The sequence below is a fragment of the Parasteatoda tepidariorum genome, chromosome 3, assembly GCF_982258835.1.
Source record: "Parasteatoda tepidariorum strain Cologne lab strain chromosome 3, Ptep-v5.0, whole genome shotgun sequence".
Taxonomy (NCBI): domain Eukaryota; kingdom Metazoa; phylum Arthropoda; class Arachnida; order Araneae; family Theridiidae; genus Parasteatoda; species Parasteatoda tepidariorum.
Genome location: NC_141757.1, coordinates 75567259 through 75590084, shown reverse-complemented (window position 1 = coordinate 75590084; position 22826 = coordinate 75567259). Strand labels below are relative to the sequence as shown.

The window sequence follows — 22826 nt, the reverse complement described above, 5'->3', positions numbered from 1 at the left end:
CTCCATGTTCCCACAACAAATCAATACCTCTGGGGGTACTGATCCAGGAGTTTCCTTGTCTTCTGGATTGGTTCAAAATTACAAGGCTACGGAGTTGAACGTAAGTAGTCGTAAACCCATGAAATTGGGTCGGCTGTTCAACGACGGTTATAAAATAAAATATATTTACGGTAAAATCGGCTTAAAGAAAGCGCATTAAACGTACATTTACTAAAGAATCTGTTAAAATTGATTGTGTCAAAACGTGATGACTTAAAAGTGCGATTAAAAATTGCCATTTTAAAAAAAAATTTCATTGTGTTTAGAAGCTCTCGCGGGCCGCACTTCAGTAGTCGAAGGGCCGCATTTGGCCCGCGGGCCGCTGGTTGTGCACCCCTACTATAACTGTATATTATTATATTTAATGCTACATCATAGTGATAAAAGTTCTCCCTAAAATTTATCAAATGTGTAATATTATGTAATAACTGAATTTGATCCACAACAATTTTTAAATTACCCTCTTATACTATTTTATGTGTTATTTCAAAAATTAATATTCATTATCAAAATAAGAAAAAAAAATTTAATTTATCAAATAATTAAAGACATCCTAAAAGGCTATCACTATGCGCAAATTTTTTCAAAAGAAGTAAACTAAAAATCTTTAATTGATAAATAATTTTAGAGCTTTTTCTGTCATTTAAACTGAAAATTATAAGACACTGATCATTTAAAGGTGCATTATTAATTTAAAAGTCTTTTAAAAATTCATTAATATACTCCTTCCCCCATGAAAAAGGAGAAACTTATAAAAATTTAATTTAATCAGTTGAGAATAATAGTAACAAAATAAATCTTTGTAATAATCAGATTTAAACCTATAAATGTAGATAATTGTACTGGAGTGTATAATTACTTAAACAGTGAATTTTTTTTAAAAATGGAATATGAATATAAAGGCAGGGTTTCTAAGGGATGGCGGCTTATTTTTTCAAAAAGAGCTCATCAAAGGGCTGGCAGGACAGATGTCCCTTTGAAAAATGCTTCGAGAGAACACTGTTGATAAGTCTCGACTGGTGCCGGGACTTCAAAAGTAGTCAGGTCCAGGGTAATTTCCTCTGTCTCAGGAAGGGTAGCTATCTTTTTCTCCGGGGATGGAGTTTACTTTCAGGCTCGGAATGAGAGTTTTATAGTATCGCTGGGTTGACACTACTTTTCTTATTTTGCTTTACAGCTGGAGTAGCTATCTCTGGGTTTTTGGTCGGGGTTTGCGATTTCATCTCTGTAAGAGTTTCAACTGAGCTCGGTTCTTCCAAGTCTATAGTAGTCTTGACTGGTGTTGTCTGTTCTACTTCTACTGGTGCTGGAGACTCAGCTGGCTCAAAAGAGTCTTTGTTTGCTGTGGTCTCCGGTTCTGGTTTTGTTGGTTCAGCTGTCGCCGTAGTCTGAGATTTATTGATGTCGAGTAATGCCTCCGCTAGGTAGGTCATTCTGTATTTGTTCCGGTGGATCAATGAATCACTTTTGTTGAGTCTTTTCATCGTTGAAGTGTTTGCCATTGATTGGTATCTCTTAATCAGAGAATCGATGTCAGCGTTTCTCTCAAAATCTTTAATTGCAGTTCTCCTCATCTCCTTCTTTAGTGCGGCATGGTCGATGGTTGTTTCGCGAGAGGGTCGGAAAACCTTCCCTCCGCGGCGAAATCTGTGTATGTTGCCATCGTAGCGAAGCATGTCCTACTCTCGGTTCGGACCGTGTTCAAGAGCAGCAATGATGCACGACCTGCTCACAGTTCGGTCGGATTGAGATATGTAAATGACAAATTACTGCACCTTGGACGGGACAGGCGGGTTTTACTGTCTTAAAGTGTCCAAAACCTTGAGCTTTGGTAAAAGGTAAAAATTCTATATGTGTAACCAATGTACACATAATACTTAAATACAGTACAGAACCCGTACCATAAAACCGGAACGAAATTCGATAAATTTTCTCGAATTTTTTTTTTTTCCTCCTAAGATTTTACGATTTTTCTTTCTTTTTTTAAAGATATTTACCTTACCATCATTTTGGATATAATCATTAGTGTATTACTTCATCGTTTTTTCTTATTTTTAAGATTATTTCCAAATATTTTTTTTTTTTAGTTGGGTTTAACAATGAAAAAAAAAAACGGCTTTTTGTAACGATTCAGAAAACCCGAAAAATCAGTTATCCGGAATAGCGATGGTCCCGACCCGGATAATCGGTTCCCTACTGTATATCAATAAATATTTGATATTTTTTATACAATTTACTTTAACTTATTAAAGGAAAATAATATAATATAATAGGAAAAGGTTTATAAGTTTTGAAGCCTCCACAATGTGACAACAACAAAAGTGAATACCTTATCCTTTAAATATAAATATGCTATTAATACTGATAAATTATGTTTTTGCATAAGGATAAATAATGCAATATTAAAAATAATAAATTTTTAAAAAATAATAATAAATTTGTTTAAAAATTAACCTTTTATTTTTCACAATATTTTTTTTAAAAAAAAAAAAAAAAATTTTTAAATATAAATATATTAGTTAAAATTGGAAATACGAAATAACTGAAAAATGTATTAACAGTTTTGAAGGGCATAACATCAGTTTCAGTTACTAACAGTGGTGATGTATCACCGCTATGCTAAAAGAATTGCAAGCATTAAAAATTACTCAAGCAATGCAGGTATTTCATTACTTGGCCTGTTTATTAAACCCTAAATATGAAGGAGAAAGCTTGTCTGATGTGCAAAAAGAAAAAGCTCGGTCATATTTGACTGGCAAATTTCCTGAGTGCATTTATTTTTTGATTGCCTATGAAGCTGAAATGACACCATTTCCGATAACTTACTTCACAGAAGCTGGGAGAACCATTAAACCAGTGACATGGTGGGTGGCTATTGAAAAATCAATATTATTTGTTGAATATCCCATAAGACATTTTTAAATTCATCACTGTTCTACTCTCATGCCCAGCAAGCTCAGCGTCAATTGAAAGGATGTTTTCAAGTTTTGGAGTAATTCACTCAAAACTTAGAAACGTCTTGGTGTGAATACAGCAGCTATTTTAGTTCTGTGCTATCGATGGTTAGGAGGACCAATTGAACTTGATTACTGATTAATCTTCCTTTGTTTAATCTTTAAATTGAAAAGATAAACAATATTAATAAAACATTATACTTTTTAAAACAAATATTCTCTACTAGATTTGATTATCAATATGTTATTAGCTCTATGTTTATTTTACCTTTTAAATGTTGTTCAGACAAAATTGTGACATAATTTGTGTAAAAGGGTTTTGGACAGGACGGTTTAAACCGTGGATTAATCCATTCTGTCCTTAACCTTGCCAACCCTGTTCCCTTCCCATTTCATTCTTCAGCAAAGAAACAATATCAAACATTTCTACTTTTACAAACATCATGTGCGCATTCTTAGTAATATTAAATCATAATTTTTTTTTTAATAATTGATCAGTTTATTCGTAAAATTAATTAATAGAATATTATGTAAATAAAAATTCATTTCTGGCAATTTTTAAAAAAAATATTATAAATTTAAGAACTGTTTAAGTTTACTTAATGCTTAACACATTAAAAGTGATACATTACTAAGTTGTGTTATTTAAAATATGTCAATTGAGAAGACCTATGATCTTCCTTATACTGTTTCTATTAAGCTTTAAGAGCTCCTTTTGACGTACACTGGGACAGTCTTGATTCAGCTCCTTAGCTTGTCTCTGACCGTCAGCAGCGCGCCACTGCTCATGGGCGATCTTGCCTTAGAGCTTGAAAATGGTTGCCCTAAATGAGGAGGGAGAAATTCCCAGCGCAGGTTCAGGGCCCCAGAAAATTGCATTAGGGCCAGCCCGTGCTGCTTCATCAGCTAGCTCATTTCCACCGATACCCATATGTTCTGGTACCCAATGCAGGGATACCTTATTATGAGCAGACAGGTCACAGAGGACCAAGAAGCATTCCCACACTAACAAAGAGGTGAATTTACACCTTGACAGTGATAGGAGAGCAGCCTGACTGTCAGAACAGATACGGATAGTCGTATTTTGATATCATTTGTCTAAGCATAACTTGCAGCACAAGATAATGGCATAGACCTCTGCCTGAAAAACGGTGGCATAATTTCCCAGGGGAAAGTGAAGTTTGGTACCATCATTGGAGCAATAAATTCCTGCTCCTGATTTGGCACCAATCTTTGAACCATCAGTGTACCATATCAGGCATTTGCCTTTAAGCCACCGAGGAGAATTAAACCATTCATCTCTAGTATGAAAATGAATCTTGAAGGGCTTGTGAAAAGCGTATCTTAGTGACATGTAGTCACTAGGCATAATAAAAGAGGATAAATCCATCACTTGTGAAACAAGATGTCCCCATGACAAGTGTTTGGAATGCTCTTTCCATAGGCCAAGGTACATAAGACGCTTTACACCTGTCTGAGCTTCAACTTCAATGCGTAAGTTCAATGGAAGAGAAGCCCAAGTAAGCTCTCTAGAGCAGCTACAGGAGTGGTCCTGAGACAGCCTGACAGGGCTACATAGACCATTCTTTGTAGTCTGTTAAGATTAGACCTTGCGGGGCTCAATCTAGTCCTTGACCACCAGACGATTGCGCCATAAGTAATGATATGACTAATAATCATTGAGTATATCCAGTAGACCAGGGATCCCCAACCCTATGCCCGCGGGCACCATGGCGCCCGTCGATCGGTCTAGGTGAGCCCGCTGCTTGTGCCCAACGATAAAATACAATATTTAAGTTTTCCATTTTCCCATAAAATAATATGCAAAAATGAATGCTGTAAATTACTACAATTGCTACACGTAATGAAAATTATTACTGAAATAGTTAACTTAATTCTAGCAGCACCTTTGCAACTTCGAATTTTCTAGGTCCTGTTACAAAATCCTGATGATGCTGACTTCATTTTACATTCTGAAGTACGCTGGCTCGGTAAATACGAAGTACTTGATAGATTTATACATTTAATCGAAGAAATAAAAAATTATCTTGAAGTCAAAAATCAAGTATTTTTAGATCTAATAGATCCTCTTTGGCTAGGAGATTTGTCTTTCGTAACAGACATAATTGAAAAACTAAATAATTTAAACTTGGAGCTGCAGGGAAAAGACAAACTTATAGCAAGAAAGTTAGGCGAGAAGAAGTGTAGATGGAAATTTTGGATCTTCAGAATGAAATCATCCTCAAAACGATTATATCAGATGAGAAAATCTGGAATATAGTTGACAGAAATAATTTTCCATTCTTAAAAAGAGCAACATATAAGTAGTTTTGTGGTTTCACATACTTGTGGGAATCATTGTTTTCGACAATGAATTCAAAATATAGATCCCGATTTACAAATGAACACCTTGACGATTGCTTGCAAGTAGGAATTTCCTCATGTTCTCCCAATTAGGAAACGATGGACAGTGAAATGCAATGACAAAGATCACATTGACTGTATTTTATAAATAATTTTTATGCTTCGTATGTTTTGCAAGCAATTCAGTAATCATTTATTTTACACAAGAATATTAATACTAATTATATTCAATTAATTTTTAAAATTAAATTTTGTATGCGCTATATGTAGTGTGTGCATTATTACCTATATCTACCAACTATAAATTCATCTTGAAAAAATAAAAGGTGCCCGCCATTCAACCGATTTTCTGGAATTTGCTCTTAGATACAGAAAGGTTGGGGACCCCTGCAGTAGACTATTTTGGGGGACAGTCCCCATGTTCTACCAATAGCGTTTCTACAAGACCAGAAAATTTTTCTGGTCCTGTTGGTACAGTATTCAAGTTGAAGACCCTAATTTAGTTTGGAGTCAAAATAAACCCCGAAAATACCAAAATACCCGAAAATGCTAAATACCAAATATTTCTATGTTGCATCTCTAATTTAGTAGCAGCAATTGTTGAGCAGAATCTTGTATCTATTAACAATTTAAAAACTTCTTGAAAAGGACTTTGGCAATTTTTGCAATTACAGGACCCTATTTGCACAAATTATTAAAAGCAGGGCCTTGGTTGAAAGAATGTGACTTAACGCTTATTTTATATTCACAAATTATGAATAGTTTTTTCACAATTTTACAAAAACAGGACATTTCACAAAATGTCTGGACCAACCCCTGAATTAACAATAATTAAATTTTAATATAATATAGTAAAAATTATAGTTTTGAGAAAATAAATAATTTAACCTGACATTTTTTTGTTGTGCATTATATTTTGGAAACTATCATATCTAGGAATTTTGAAATACTCTCTTAGCATTTTGCAATTATTATTTTAGTTTTCTTATCATTAAAATTAACACATGTCATTAAATTTTTTTTTTTTTTTTTTTTAACTTTAACCCTTTTGTTATGAGTGCTGTAACTAACCAGCATTTAAGCAAAGCCCTGTGTGTGCCACAAGCATTATATTTTGCCATCATCCACACGATGACCTGTGTGTAAGAGCGGCACATTTGACAAGGTAACATTTAATAACCAGTCGAACTAATCTCTAATCTGTCTAATCTCTCATTGACCTGTATTTGATGAATAGTGCCAAAAGTTCATTTTGAAAGCACTTACTAATATGCTTTGTAAGTCAAGAAAATATTTTGCTTTGATTTATTGATTGGTAGAAAAAAATTGAAATAGAAAGGGTGTTTGCAGTTAAAGCGACAAAAATAGAGAATCAAAGTATGACTATAATTATTTTGTGGGTTTCCGGTTTCTGTGCCGACCATTGTTTTAAAATTTATCATACTGAATTATTAAATGACTAAAATATTGTTGAATTTTTTCCCAATTGCATTTTTATTTATTATTTTTGAAAAACCTTCGAATATCTGAACATTAACTAACCTATATGCAAGATGCACGTTTTGCAGCCTGGTGCACCCTTCAGTGGTGTTACATAAGTGGAGTGGACTGTCACGAAAGATTTAAAGCTTCAAAACTAACCACATTAAATCAGAATTATTAGATTAGAAAATTTTATAAAATGAGTTTTCAAAGGAAAAATTAATAGTTAAGTAAAGTTTCTAATTTTCCTGTAATAAATCAATGCACTTCTTGTAATTTAAATTGTAAACTTCTAATTTTCGTTATATGAAGGAATGGTGGCATATGTACCTATATATTATTAGAATATTTAAAGTTTTTTTTTTTCTTCTTTATAAAAGTTCTATTGGTAAAAAGTTTCGAAAACCGCAAGGCTGTTCTTTTTTTTTTTTTTCTTTTTTTTCCCCACCTATTTAACAGCCTTGTAAATTATTATTTTTTAATAAGTTGCAAAGAAATGTGAGGCCTTGTACTACTATGAAGCCACATCAATTAAATGTTTAAACAACCCTACAGTGCCTTACTCCTCATATTAAGGGCTTAAAGCATGTGATTCTTTATTCAATTTCAAGACACTGATTTTTTTTTTCCTTGGATTATAAAAAAAAAAAAAAAATTCATCTTGTTTCCTAAACTTGATCATCGTTTTAAAAAAAATATTTCCTATCAATTTTGTGGTTAAAATGTGCATAGTTTAATTTGTACTTTTAGTATATTTTACCATATACCGTAGCATCTTTTAGTTTGCTATTCTAAACGCTTGTGCCGATTACGTCAAGTTGCCAAAAAGCTTATCTTTTCTTTCTTCATTACTTTCCTTCAGAATCCTGGGCTATTTCATTTATTATTACAAGTTTTGTAACACAATATAAGATTTCTTCATACACCCTGTAAACATAAATATCAAGACGCCAACAAAAAAAAATTTATTCTCCTTAAAAATCATGAATACAAGCATTGAAGTTCAATTTCTCTAAATGTTTAATTTGATTGTTTTGAGAAGCCAAAAAACAGTTTCGGGATTCTAATTAATTTTATTTTGATCAAGGTTTTTATTTAAATTTGCAACTATTGCCTTATAACTTTGAAATATTAAACTTGAAACATAAAAAGTTAAGAGGGAGATGTTACTATAATAGGTCATCCTCAAATGACACACTTCTTTCTAGTATTTTTGATTCTTCTCTCTTTTATTACAAAGTGTCACACTTGATCATACCTCTCTTATAACATGTCATGCTATATAATACAAGGGTATATTAGCACTTCAAAAAGGAAACATGTATAACCAGTGATTCCGATTCGTCTTAGGTGCTCTAATTTGTCAAATACATTAAAATCTTGTAGTGAATGAAAAAAAATTTGCCTTGTTTCCCTGCATTGCTTAATTCTCTGGTTCAAAAAAAGAAATAGAACGCATGCATATGTAGGCAAAATTATTGATGAAGTTCCTTTTTCCTGTTAAATTGACTGAAGGTTAAGAATTAAAATTCTGAGGTTTCATCGTTAGTTTCTCTAATGCCTAAGTTCTTAGATCAATCCTAATTTAAAGCCTTGATTATTCATATATAAGTCCTTATTATGAAATTCCTTGTTTTATCTATCAATAGATTAAAAAAAATTAGAAAAACATTTATTATGTTTTAATAACATTTGAGAGCATGACAAAAATGGTTAGTTATGTACTTCAAGGTGCGTGACGTTTTAAAAAGTGCTTAAGTGTGCTTATTTTCGATTTTTGTTTTTTAAAAGCCCTTAAAGGTGCTTTTTTTTCATTGGGTGTTTTTGAAAAGTGCCTAATTTTCCCTTTTTTCAAAATTAGATTTTACCATGTTGATTTACGTTACGAATAATGCAAAAAGGCACAGTTCACATTGTTTTCTTCAACGTTTTCTCAATTAATTCAACCCCAATCTATTTAAGTGTAGCGTATGAAAACGCCATTGGTTTTACATTATTCAAAATTTAATAATTTTTGACAATTGTCAAAAACAGTGCCAAAAGTTTTTTTTTTTTTTTTTTTTTTTTTTTTTTTTTTTTTTTTTTTTTACAATACGGTTAAAACAAAATAAAACTGTTAATTGTCAAAAACTTTCCTACCCTGCCAAATTATAAAGTGCTTAAACATATTTTTTGAGTGCTTGAGAATTGCTTTAAGGGTGCTTATTTTTTATGAATAATTTGGCTACGCACCCTGATTAAAAATATTAAAACAATTAAACTTCTGGTTTTCATTTTATCCAGTATGTTTGATGTTTTACTTTTTGGTACCCTTTCCCTTCCCTGTGTCACAAACCATCATAACATTAAGAATCCAATTCCTACCCTTCAGCTGTGATATTTATAGTAACCTCTAAGATTATGAATTTATCTATGCATACATGTATATAATTTAAAAAAAGAAAATTTTTCAACATTTTAAATTTTTAATTACAAATTTAAATATAACCTAAAATATTATATTTGTTTTATTTTGCATTTAGTAAGTTTCATTTAAATTTTTTTTTCCAATTATGTATTTAAATCATACAATTTACCTGTATTACATCAATATAATCATATCAGTATACTGTATAATTGTGGATAACTGTTAAAAATCTATAAATTTGATAAATTGTTGGCATCTTAAGATAAATAATCATATACTTGGGAAATTTCAGAACATTTTGATGAGAGATATTGCATTAAAAAGTTTACCACTTTTTTTTTAAATTGGATAATTTTTACATCATTTATAATCATTAAATTAAGTATCACTCATTGTTACAGATAAGTAGCATTTTTGATTAAAAAAAATTTTTGTTATATATACATAATTATTAAAATTCTAATATTGTATTGATTTATTCATAAAATAAGTTAATACACTGTGAAAAATATAGTACAACATGAATTTGAAAAAAGATTTTTGTGTTCTAACCATTTTCTATTTTATTATATCAAAGATAAATAAAACGGTGTAATGTTTGAACATAAATTTTTATAAACATTAAAAGACATGTTAAAATTATCAAGATATCCAGCAAGTCTATTTGAAACATAAGCCTGTATAAAGATAAATTTTTTGCTCTATTACTTTTACAAAATAAGCTTGCAAATTATTTTTCATTACGTAATATTCTGTTTTTAGTTGTTAAACTATTCTTAATTGCAAGGTTAACCTTCCAAGAAATCTGGATAGAATTCTACTAATATGTCTCTTCTGCATTCTACTTTTACTTTTGAATGATGTGGAAAAAACTGGTTTATTTTTTTTATCATTATTATCTTGTGCATTATCCGACCATAACTGAAAGTTCAAAAAAGAAAAATATGAACCTTGTTGATTGTTTTGATAATAAGTAATTTTAGATAGCTCTTTCAGCCAAGTATTTTCGTCCAACATCACTTTAGGAAACGTGGAACAGCACTTCCTCAAACAGAGCATTGATCCTGCTGAAGGTCTTTCAGAGGTGTCTTTCCACACCAACCTCTCGGTTGCTGTCAACAAGCAAAATGATCGCCCTGCTGTTCAATTATGTACGGATCAAAACTCAGATGAGCTAAATTCAAGATCCAGAAAAGGAATCCCGACCACTGTTCCGTTTTTAGGAGTGAGCTTATCACCATTGATGATGGACTTGCCTCAATACTGTCTCTTTCAATTCCGAAAGAGATTGTCGGGTCCTTACCGACAGTAGAAGCGCTGTTCAGCACTAGGCTAGCTGGCGCAGAGTGAGGAACAATACTAGCATGAACATCCTTTATAAGCTTTTAAGTCTCTCCAAATATTGTCGAATTTACGTACAATGAATACCCTCATACGTATATATATCAGGCAATGAAATGGCAGATAGTCTTGACAAGGCAGGTGCAGCTGAAAGCCACTGCGCCTCCAGTGTCTCTTACCTCCTCAGAATTCTTCTCCATTGCTAAAGCCAAAAATAAATCAGCATGGCTCACTCCACCCAGTCACAATTGGTACCAGACCGGGTAGCTGTTTGACAGCTGACAAAGACCGTCATTCTCAAACTGCCATCACACATCTCCGCTGTGGACACCTGAATTCACTAAGGTACTCTGGAGGAGAAAAGTGTTTTGCCCTCTGTACCAAGTGCTCTTCGGCCCAGGCATTCCCTGAACATCTACTGGACTGCCTCGGTCTTTTAAAACAAGACCTTATAGAAAGACCCTTACTTGTTTTAGAATCTTTGAAGGTGAACAAACTCATGGACCTTGTCTAGCTAGGCTAGAAATGGGGATTTGAAAGAAGATAATTTTGTTTAAAACAATTGTCTTTTTCGAGTAATCTGGTCAAAAAATTTCACAAATTAAAATCAGATGTATTTGTAAAACGTCAATTTTTGTAAAGCCTTGTTTGCATCTAACTCATATGTCATATAAATTATTTTCAAGATCTTAATTTTTTTTCTATTTATAGGAAGAAGATTTTGAAGGATTCACCTCTGATGATGTGGCGGAAGCAGAAGCTGCATTGGCACTCAAACTTACTGAGAAACAAGCAGTGCAACGTTACTTGTCGTCCACTAGTGATCCACCATCAGGTGCGTCAGATATTGAAAAATTATTTTCTGCTACTGATTCTGATGCATCAAGTACATCATCTATTCGACAAAAAAGAGGAATGCGGGACATTGTGCGCAAGTCTTATGACAAAATGATCAAAGAAGGACTTTGTAAATCTGTAAATAATAATAGTGTAGCTAAGGATAAAGTAAATGTAACTCTTAAAAACCCTGTAAAAAGTGACAATCAGACTTGTACAGATCTTGAACACTGTTCCAAACAAATTGCTATTGTAAATAATCTACAACCAACTGGCAACAATTTCAATTCTGATGCTTCAAATGATTTACCTACTACATCACAGAAAAAATCTATTGTAAAGCGCTTGTTAGAAAATGTTAAAACAGCCAAAACAAGGGGTAGGCATAAAAAAGTAATGCAACCTAATGTTAAAAAGAAATTAAGAAGACATTTTGGATATTCATCAAAAAAACATTCTCATTTAAAGAAGAGGCTAATCTCATCAACTGTAAGGGATCATAAAAGCACTTTGAGGAACAGAACCTTCCCGAAAAATAGATCTGCATTTCCCAAAACTAGTCATGGTTTTGAAGGTTCATCTCCAGATAACTCAAGCGTAAAAATTATGAAAGATGAAACTAAACTTCGATCAAAAAGAACTAGGCAGCCTGGTGTTAAAAAATTTGTACTTCCACCAAGAAGTGCTAGATCTTCCAGGAAAATTATTCCACGTAAAAGGTATGCAGATGATGCTGAGATGGGTCTAAAAAGAGAAGATGAGGAAAGTCAGTGCTCTAGGTCGTCATTTAGTGGTAGTTCAGAAACAACTTCAGCTATGGATGGTGGTAGCAGTCCTGATGACTCTCAAAATGAAGATATGTCTGAACTGAAATGTAAGGGGAAGAAAGTAGGTTTGTTAGATAGACCTCTTGTAGTTGAGGGTAAAAGACCTTGGAAACCTAGTCTTAAAGTTCAAATGAAATTATCTGAAATGAATTATGAACATCCATTTGCTCTTAAAAAAAGTGGAGATGGAAGTTCTGGCACCAATACTTCATCTGGGTCTTTCAAAGATATTATTAAACCTGATATGGTTAGCAAGTATGCCGAGAAAATGGCTCAAAAACCCAAAGAAAAACCAGTAAAACCTCTTGAAAGCTTCAAAAAGTATGTACCTCAGTCTGCAAGAAATGACGCTGGCCACTCTGAGAAAGACTGTGATGAAAGTGATGATAAAAAACCAGAAGATAAATTAGAAAAAGTAGCTGCTAAAATTGAAAAACTTTTAAAATCACAATGGGAAGGTCGATTAAAAGATTCCACTGTACAACCTAACAATTTGTCAACAAATTTAGTATCTGCAGTAACTCAGTGGAAAAATGAGCATCACCAACGCTCAAGTAATCAACGAAGGACTAAAAATATTATCCGCAAAGCACGCTTACAATTAAAGAAGAAAAACTTGAACCTTAGAACTCGTAAGTTAGTTAAGGACTCCAGTGAAGTTGTTGCCGATGGTAAAGTAAATTCAAAGACTGCAAAAAATATTGCTGATCCAGTTATATCAGTTTCAACTGATCCAAAAGAAGTGCCTTTGAAAAGTATGTATTTCAGTAGTTTTTTTGTACCTTTCTTAATAACGCAATTTATAGTTTTTATTAGGTATGCAAGAGCATTCTTAATTAAGAAATTTCATTTTTTTTTTTTTAAATTAAAGGATTACGTAGACAAATCTATTGTGAAATCTTAGAACCTGAAAAATATTTATATATATGTGTAAAATAAGTTTTCTATTAAAACAGGGTTGGGTTTTTGGACGTCCTAAACTGGTTTTGGACAGGACACGTGGGTTTTACTGTCTTAAACTGGGTAAAACTGTCTTAAAGTGTCCAAAACCTGGAACTTTGGTAAAAGATAAAAATTCTATAGGTGTAATCATTGTACACATAGTAATTGCAAGTATCAATAAATATTTGATATTTTTTATACTATTTATTTTAACTTATTAAAGGAAAATAGTATAATATAATAGGAAAAGGTTTATAATTTTTGAAGCTTTACAACTCATTGAACAACAAAAGTGAATACCTAATCCTTTAAAAATAAATATGCCTTTAACACTGATAAATAATGTTTTTGCATAAAGATAAATAATGCAATTATAAAAAATAATTTTTTTTAAAAAGTACTAAATTTGTTTAAAAATGAACCTTATATATTTCACAATATTTTTTTTTAAAAATTTTATCATTTTGACATCACAGGATGATAAAACAGACATTTATTTGCAAAAAAATTGTTTTTAAATATAAATATATTAGTCTAAATTGGAAATACAAAATAACTGAACAATGTATTAACAGTTTTGAAGGGCATAACATCAGTTTCACTGGTGATGTATCACCTGTATGCTATAAGAATTGAACATGAATGAAATAAAAGTATTCTTGAATAGTTGCTATAGATAAATAAACCTGTTTATGACTAACCAAGCACTTAGTTCCTAATAGCTTAAGCTAATGACAAGGTCAAACTTCAGTTACGTACATATAAATGAAAGGACCAATTGAACTTGATTACGGATTAATCTTCTTTTGTTTATGTTTAAATTGAAAAGTCAAACAATATTAATAAAACATTATACTTTTGAAAACAAATATTCTCTAGTAGATTTAATTATCAATATGTTATTAGTTCTATGTTTATTTTAACTCTTAAATATTGTTCAGATAAAATTGTGACATAATTTGAGTAAAAGGGTTTTGGACAGTTTAAGACAAAGGTGTTTTGGACAGGATGGTTTAAACCGTGGATTAATCCGGTCTGTCCTAAACCTTGCCAACCCTGTATTAAACCATTTTAAGTAAAATTTCCTCAATATTTTTCCTCTTTTTTTTTTCCAGGCTTGTTTAATTTTGAAACTTTTAATTTCAGGTGCCCCTCTTTCTCAAGAGCCAAACTTGAATGTTGGATGTGCTGTGTGTGGATTTTGTAAGATTTTCTCTAGTACAGAAAAACTATATGACCAAGTAGCTTGTGAACCTTGCAATAAATTTTTTGAAAGTTTTGCGAAGTCACCTAAACAGTACTTTTGTTTGAAAGAAGGTAATTTGTCTCCATTGTTCTGGCATAAAAAAAAAAATCTAAGTACAGTAGGAAACCGATTATCCGGAACGTTCGGGACCATCGCTATTCCGGATAACTGATTTTTCCGTTTTTCTGAATTGCTACAAAAAGCCTTTTTTTTTTAATTGTTAAACCCAACTGAAAAAAAAAATTGATAATAATTTGGAAATAATCTTAAAAATAAGAAAAAAGATGAAGTAATACACTAATGATTATTTCCGAAATGATGGTAAGGTAAAAATCTTAAAAAAAAAAGAAAGAAAAATCGTAAAATCTTAGGAGGGAAAAAAAAAAATTTTTTTTTTCAATGGCGAGAAAATTTATGGAATTTCGTTCCGGTTTTTGGGTTTTCCTGTTTTCTGACTTCCGGATAATGGGTTCTGTACTGTATCTACATAACAAAATAAGGATAGTTACTCCCTGAATTTTTTTTTTTTAATCAACTTATATATTTTTTTTAAGTTACATTTGCTCTTTGCAGGAATGTGCTGTATTGATTGCTCAAAAGAACCATCTCGCAAATTATTAAACGCTAGATGTAAAGCCTGTTGGATAAAAATATGTATGGAAAAATTTACAGTTTCTACACTCTTAAGAAGTCAGCTAATCAAATATGTGCCACGATTAGATAGTCCACCTCATAATCCTCTAGTCAAAGGTTAGTGTAGTTGTTTGTATTATTCGATTTTTAAAAAAGAAATAGTTTTCCTTAGCTCGTCTAATTAATGCAATAAATGTCTTGTTGTTAAGTGTTTGTTATTTTAACTGTCAATTTTTTGTTTTTTTTTTATCTTTAATGAAATATTTGTATTATATTAGAAATTTAATAGTATGCTAGGGCTAATCTAGATAAAAATTTAGTCCGTTAATGGACATTTCATATAATTCCAAGCTTCTAAAAACAGAACGGTAATATGTTATAATTGTATAAAGATATAGTTTTTCATGAAAATTTTGTAAATAAGACTAGTTTTTAACAAGAATAATTTTCGCACAATGGTATTAACATCTGATCTGGTGAATATAGGACTAAATAATATATTTATTTTAGTTTTTTATTTATCTTAGATTACATAATAATAGAAGAAAATAGGTTTTGTAATAAATAAATAAAAATTGGGTTTAAATAAAATTCAGATAAAAAGTTTTGATTTCATTAATGAAAGTTTTGTAATAGTTGAATGATATTCTATGAATAAAAAAAAATTATAGGTAGTTCTTCCTTAATTCAGTAACTTAAAAGAAAAATGTTATTGATTTAAAGGTGCAGGGAAATAGTATATACTTCATTTAATTTTCAATTTTCCATAGATACTGTTGCCTTTTTGCAAGACCCTGTAACATTTACAGATTTAGCAAGATTTGCTGAAGGGGAGGAAGAAAGTGATCATGAGAATCCTACGGATAAACCTCTTCCGCTATCCATTGATGCAAAATTACCTGTTACTAGTGCAAAACAATCAACGAACTTCATAAGAGAGACAAGAGCTCGCACCAAACGTGCCTCTGAAAGTGCTGCTAAAGATCCAAAACTGACTGAGGGGTCTGGCAATGTTCCATCACCAGTAGTCGAAGATGCATCATTGTCAATGAAAGTTTCAAGTGATATTTCAAGACATAGTGTTTTAAGTTTGGAAAAAAATCTGTTAAATCAAAGCTCACATAAAATTGGTATGGTATCTGAAACACCTCAAAGCCTTAGTTCAGATGTTACTAGCACAGAAGTTAAGCAGGGTAAATCAAGTAAGTGTATGTAATAGATGCGACTATTGTGATGGTGATGTGCTGCATTACTTTTTCCTATACTCCTTCACTATTCTATAACTTAATTTCCCTTTTATGTACAGAATTGTGGCATAACTACCACTATAAATATTAAATACCAAATCACTAGTATATAAGACATGTTAACTCGATTCTATCTTGAGGTACCTTTTGATAGATGAAGGTTGACATAGTCATTAATTAATTCCCTTAAAGTAACTATTTCTCGACTGTTTGCATGTTAATGTGTTTCTTTGAGGTTTGAAATTTTAGTTTTAATTTCTCTCTCTCTCTTTTTTTTTTTTAACCCCTTAACTGCCGCGGGCGTATATATACGTCTCAGCCAGACGATGCGTTAACTGCCGCAGGCGTATATATACGCTTTCCCGAAGTACGATGCTTTGCATTGCGCTGCTATAAATAGAACTACACCCCCTACTTCAGAATGCAGTAAAATGGCCTTGAAAGTGTTTGCTTTGCGAATGTATTACTAATTTCGGAGGAGGGGGAATGGGAAAAGGATGTTATGGAAAAGTGGTATCGTATTAATCGCTTGTGTGTATTTATTTGAGTAAGATCGGGTTTATTCTTTTTTCGCTTTTGTTTCCCGTATGTATTTGGTGCTTTTTATTCTTTCCATCAACGTCTTCAAAGAAAAATGCATCGCGAAAATGTGCTGTTTGTTCAAGAAAAAAAAAAATTGTCGTATATCCCCCTATCAGTGCGATGAATGTGATGTTGGTTTATGTGTCCAACCATGTTTCAGGATTTATCATACAACAGCTAAATTTTAATATCTTTCATATTGTATTTTTATTATTTAATTTAAATTTTGTATTTTCTTTCTTTCCTCTTTCTTGTCTTGTAAAATTAAACTGTTTTTAAATTGCAAAGCGTGCATCATTTTCCCCACCAAAACACCGTGAAAGAAAGAGCACTTGAGCGAAAAATGGTGGCACTGGGGAGTGAATCACGTTAATTTTACTCGGCAGTTAAGGGGTTAATAGTTTTTTTTTTTTTTTTTTTTTTTTTTTTTTTTTTTTTTTTTTTTGCTCTGCCTTTTTCCTTGTTTAACATTATTAGTTTCACATTTTAGTTTTGGTTTTATATTTATAATTATTGACAGTCTGTGAAGGGTTTCTCTTTTGCACACCCCTCCACTTGTGCAGGTTATTGTTGTCCCCCCCCCACACACACACACACACTGTTTTATTATGATTCTGATGTATATTACTGATGTGATTAATTGTATAAAATTATTAGCCAGTAAATTAATGTTTCAAAGTCTTAGCCAAAGGCAAATCTTAACAATTTTTTTATGATTAATTTTTTCTTATGGAAAACATCAAATCAAAATACAAATTTAATAAAAATTTTACTATTTTCTAAAATTCAAATTAAAGAGTCATTTTACAGTTGGGTAGGAGTAAATGAGCAAGGAATGGAAGAGAAAATAAAAAATTTATTTCTTTTATCGTCTTTGAAGAAAAGAAATAGGTGGGGGTTAATTTTTGATAACTTCTTAATCGCTTATATTAAAATTTAAAACAGTGACTAACGCTTAACCAATCAGAAAATTACATTTCGTTTTTCACTCATCCCTATTTAATTAATGAATTAATATTTGAAAAAACTGTGATAACATCAAGTGTCATCCACTACAATTTTTAAAAATTTATTTGAACTTGAATGGATCAGGGTTGGGGTTTTGGACGTCCTAAACTGGTTTTGGACAGGTTACTGTCTTAAACTGGGTAAAACTGTCCTAAACTGGGTAAAACTGTCCTAAACTGGGTTAAACTGTCTTAAAGTGTCCAAAACCTTGAACTTTGGTAAAAGGTAAAAATTCCAACCATTGTACACATAATAATTACATGTATCATTAAATATTTGATATTTTCTATACAATTTACTATAACTTATTAAAAGAAAATAATATAATATAATAGGAAAAAGTTTATAATTTGTGAAGCTCCACAATTCATTAAACAACAAAAGTGAATAACTTTTGTTCTGTGAATAACCTTTAAATATAAATATGCTTTTAATACTGATAAATAATATTTTTGCATAAGGATAAATATGGCAATATTAAAAAATAATAATTTTTCTTAAAAAAAATACCAAATTTGTTCAAAAATTAACCTTTTATTTTTCACAATATTTTTTTAAAACAAAATTTATAATTTCTGCATTACAGGATGATAAAAAGGACATCTATTTAAAAAAAAAAAAATTTTTAAATATAAATGTATTAGTTTAAATTGAAAATGCAAAATAACTGAAAAATGTATTAACAGTTTTGAAGGGCATAACATCAGTTTCAGTTACTGACACTGGTGATGTATCACCACTTTGCTAAAAGAATTGAACATGAATGAAATAAAAGTATTCTTGAATAGTACTATAGATAAATAAACCTGTTTATGACAAACCATGCACTTAGTCCCTTATATTTTAACCTGTATGGCAAGGCCAAACTTCAGTTATTGAATGAGAGGACCAATTGAACTTGATTACTGATTAATCTACCTTTGTTTAAATTGAAGAGTCAAACAATATTAATAAAACTTTATACTTTTAAAAACAAATATTCTCTGGTATATTTAATTATCAATATGTTATTAGATCTATGTTTATTTTGCCTCTTAAAATAGATTTAGATAAAATTGTGACATAATTTGAGTAAAAGGGTTTTGGACAGGACACGGTTTAAACCGTGGATTAATCCATTCTGTCCTAAACCTTGCCAACCCTGGAATGGATGAATAAAAAGTGTTTTATTAATGATTGAAAATTTGAACAAGATATAGGGAGAGTGTGAACTAATACTAGGAATTGAAAAAGTAACATCTCAAATATATTCAGCTGTGTTAATGTTTTATAAACTGAGATCTACTGTATTGCAGAAATTATATTACTAAACTTGATTATTATAATATTTGCTCATTAAAATATTTTGCATAATCAATTCAATATTTTTCAAAGGGTTTTATATCTTTCTAGTATATTTTAAAATGATGTTTGCATTTAATAATATTTTTTAATTAGGGCACATTTTTTCTTACTTATAGATATAGAAGAATCTATAGATTCTAAAATAGAAGGAATACCCCGAGGACCAAGAATAAAACATGTTTGCCGAAGAGCTGCTATTGCTTTAGGGTTACCGAGAGCTACATTTCCCAAACAAAATGAACCAAAGGAGGCATTTAATTTGAGTGCTTTACCACAAGAAGAAAAACAAAGAATCCTTGATGCAGTTCCTGCAGAAGAAACTGTTAAAGTATCATCTATTGAAATGGGTATTTATTATAAATTTACAATTAATATTTCAATATTTTATTACATGACATAAAATTAATTTCTTTTTATATCTAAAGTCAAACTTTTTCACGTGGTTTTTCAAAGTTCTGTCACCAAGGGAAATAAAAATAAAAGCCTCAGTTTAAGTGCCTTACACTTGAGAAAAACGATTATTTTGAACTGTCTAAATCATCTTGCCGTGAAGAATTATCTGGACTTTAGAACGGCTAAATAATTTTAAATATTTTTTTCTAAGTTATTAAACTTTTTGAAAAATTACTATTTTGGCAACATTTTTCACCTAAAGGAAAATAATCAGAATCACTGCCTAATTCTCACTTTTTACAAATTTTTTTGAACCCAGATAATGCAGCATTAAAGTAGGGTTTTTCAATATTAAAAAATTAGACCACAGACTTTTTTCATTTCCACAAAACTTTACTGATATGACACACAAATTGTAGTTCAAATATTTAAAAAAATTTCAAGGTGTATTAATATCTTATTTGAATTAGGTATTTAATCTTAACAAATAATTTTTACTTAAAAATTAAATTCATAAAATTATATTGCCTCCAGGTATAAAATTATATATTAATAGATATTAGGACAAATTTAATAAATTAACATTCTCTGTTGTCATTTTGAATTTTATTTTGCCTACCTCCACCATCTCGGAAAAAATTAGTTTCTTCCAAAAAAAATGCCCAACTCTGATTTAAGGCTAGTGTTTTATATCTGTTTTTAGAAGGCTGTATCGTCATTTGAACTGTTGTGAGTTAGTTAACAGTGTTCGTGACTGTTTTGTTAACCTTTTTTTATTTGTAAATTTAGCCTGCACCCTCTGCTTTAATTCTGAAAATAACATAAAATGTACATAGAAAAAACACTATTCAGTGAAAATGAAAATTATTAGTGTTTTAATTTTTTAACAGTTACTGTAACAATGCATTGTTTAGGTTCATTGTAAAGATTGTTGCCAAAATTGAAAATTATTGATTTTAATGATTTTTTTCTTGATAAAACTTTAAAAAAAAATTTTAAAAAGTTTAATAATTTATATTTTAGCTAAACTTTTTTCCTGACAATTATTTTCAGCTATTTAGTAAATACGAGTTAAAATTGAAACTTTTTATTCCAGTATGCAAAGAGTGGTTTTTTTTTTATTTTGCGTTGCAAATGAGAGTACTTCAAAAGAGTGTTTTAAATGTAACTATCCTATATAAAGGATTAGTGAGGCTATTTTCTTTTAATTTTAAAGATGTTTTCCAAGGCTCCTTTTGTGAAAGAAGTTGGAATGCTCTATTTCAAAGCAAGGCTGAAATTTAAATATCTAATATTAACTTGCCATGCAAAATTATCCAGGCTTTAAAATGGACAAAAAAGTTCAATATTTTGAACATTGTTCAACTTTAAAAAATTTATATATATATATATATATATATATATATATATATATATATATATAAACATCGTCAACTTGGTGAGAGTTTTTCTCTTAGTGAAAAATTATTAAAATCAATGAGGTAATTTGAAATTTTGCATATTATGTACCCAGACAATGCTATGTTGGTATGACTTTTCAAACATTACAAAATTACATCACAAACACTTCTTATTTTTTATTAACTGCGGCTTTTCCTCATGATTTCATTTTTCCCCTTTTCCATAATTAGCATATAAACTGTTGGTTAAAGTTAGATAAAACTATTAATATTTAAATTTTTATAACTATCTAAATTAAGCATTAATTTTTTTTTTTTTTGTTTAGTTGCTCCTGAAGTGAAAGTTTCTCCCGTCAAAGTAAAGAAAGAACCAAATAAACGTAAAGCGCACAAATCTGTTAAGCTGAAAAACCAGATGCACTTAGATTTGTTGAAAAAATCATCGCTACTGTTCCAGAAAGAACAAAAAAGGAGAAAGCTGTTATTAAAAAAATCTATGAAACATTTACACAAACATTCTTTTAAAAAATCCCTAAAACTTGGTAGAAGAAGTGAAATGAAAAAGACACTGAAATTCTCCTACAAAAGTGCAGTAAAAACTACATCAGTCAAAAGGTCTCAAAGAACATCTACTAAAAAGTTGAGAACTGGAAAGTTACGCAAAGTTCGGTGCAAACAGTGTGAAGGCTGCCTGGCAGATGACTGTGGAAAGTGTGCTTATTGCTTGTAAGTTATACCTTTTCTCTTGCCTAGCTTTATAGATAAGAGAACAAAAATAAAAGATGCTTTTATTATATATTAAAATATTATATCCATTTTAAAATGTTATTATTTTAATTAATGACATTTTTTGCTTTGATTTTCTTAAATATAAAATCTGATGAAAAATGCTAAATTTGAAAAAGTATCTACATTTTTTGCATTATGTAACTAACTTTGTATGAATTTCTCAAAATTGGTTATAGAGATTGTTTTATGAGCATTAATCTGATCTATTTCAGATTTCACAAACTATTTTAAAAATGTTTCCACCAATCTTAAATAAGTGCATTTTTAATTATGTTCTTTATACTAAAATAAACTATTTCTAAATAATTTTAGACAATTTTATTACATTTCTAATGTTGTGCACGTTTTGCTGATTAAAATCCAAGCCATTAAAGGTGGTTATTTATTACTGTCAAATTTATCACCAAAGTATTGGTTGTCTAATTTTGACTGTATTTATATTCTAAATAATATTCCTTAATTATCATTGGTAGTGTCTCCAGAATAAAGGAAAATTTAACTGAAGAGCTTAAAGAAAATTTTTAGACATTTTACATGTATCTTTTTGTAATTCAATATCTTCTTCACTCATCGAAGATATATTTCATTTATAAAATATAACTTAAGCTTGCTTGCTTTTTTTTTTTTTTTTTTTTTTTTTTTTGCTTGCTTGCAAATTATGTATTTATTCATATGATAACGTATTTTTCTGGTGGTGACTAGGTCAGGATTCATTCTAGACTAAGAAAAAGGACAGGGTACTAAAAATTGAAAAGGGCACTATACTTTAAAAAAAAAAAAAGGGCAGCAAGTTTTTAAAAAGGGCATTGTATTTTATAAAAAAGGCAGATACACTAGCCTTCTTTGCATAATTTAAATTAATAATTATGTATAAGTTTACTTATATCACTTTTCACAGTTACTATTATTAAATGCGTAACTATGATTCTCTGAGGAAAAAAGGCTACAGTTTGAATTGAAAAAATAGAAGAGAGAAAGTCAAACAAAGTTT

The 22826-nt window shown here is 30.4% G+C and overlaps 1 protein-coding gene across 2 annotated transcripts in view; it reads left to right on the top strand.

Moving 5' to 3' along the window:
* trx (histone lysine N-methyltransferase trithorax) overlaps nt 1–22826 on the top strand; it is a 98406-nt gene that overhangs the window by 9464 nt on the left and 66116 nt on the right. The window contains exons 2-7 of one of the 2 annotated variants that reach the window (XM_043045014.3): nt 11299–13006; nt 14340–14510; nt 15013–15189; nt 15882–16274; nt 19370–19600; nt 21373–21772. In XM_043045014.3, coding sequence (XP_042900948.2) covers nt 11299–13006; nt 14340–14510; nt 15013–15189; nt 15882–16274; nt 19370–19600; nt 21373–21772 — 3080 coding nt within the window. Of the gene's footprint in view, nt 1–11298; nt 13007–14339; nt 14511–15012; nt 15190–15842; nt 16275–19369; nt 19601–21372; nt 21773–22826 lie in introns of both variants that reach the window. The other variant, XM_043045008.3, reaches the window with a different exon arrangement.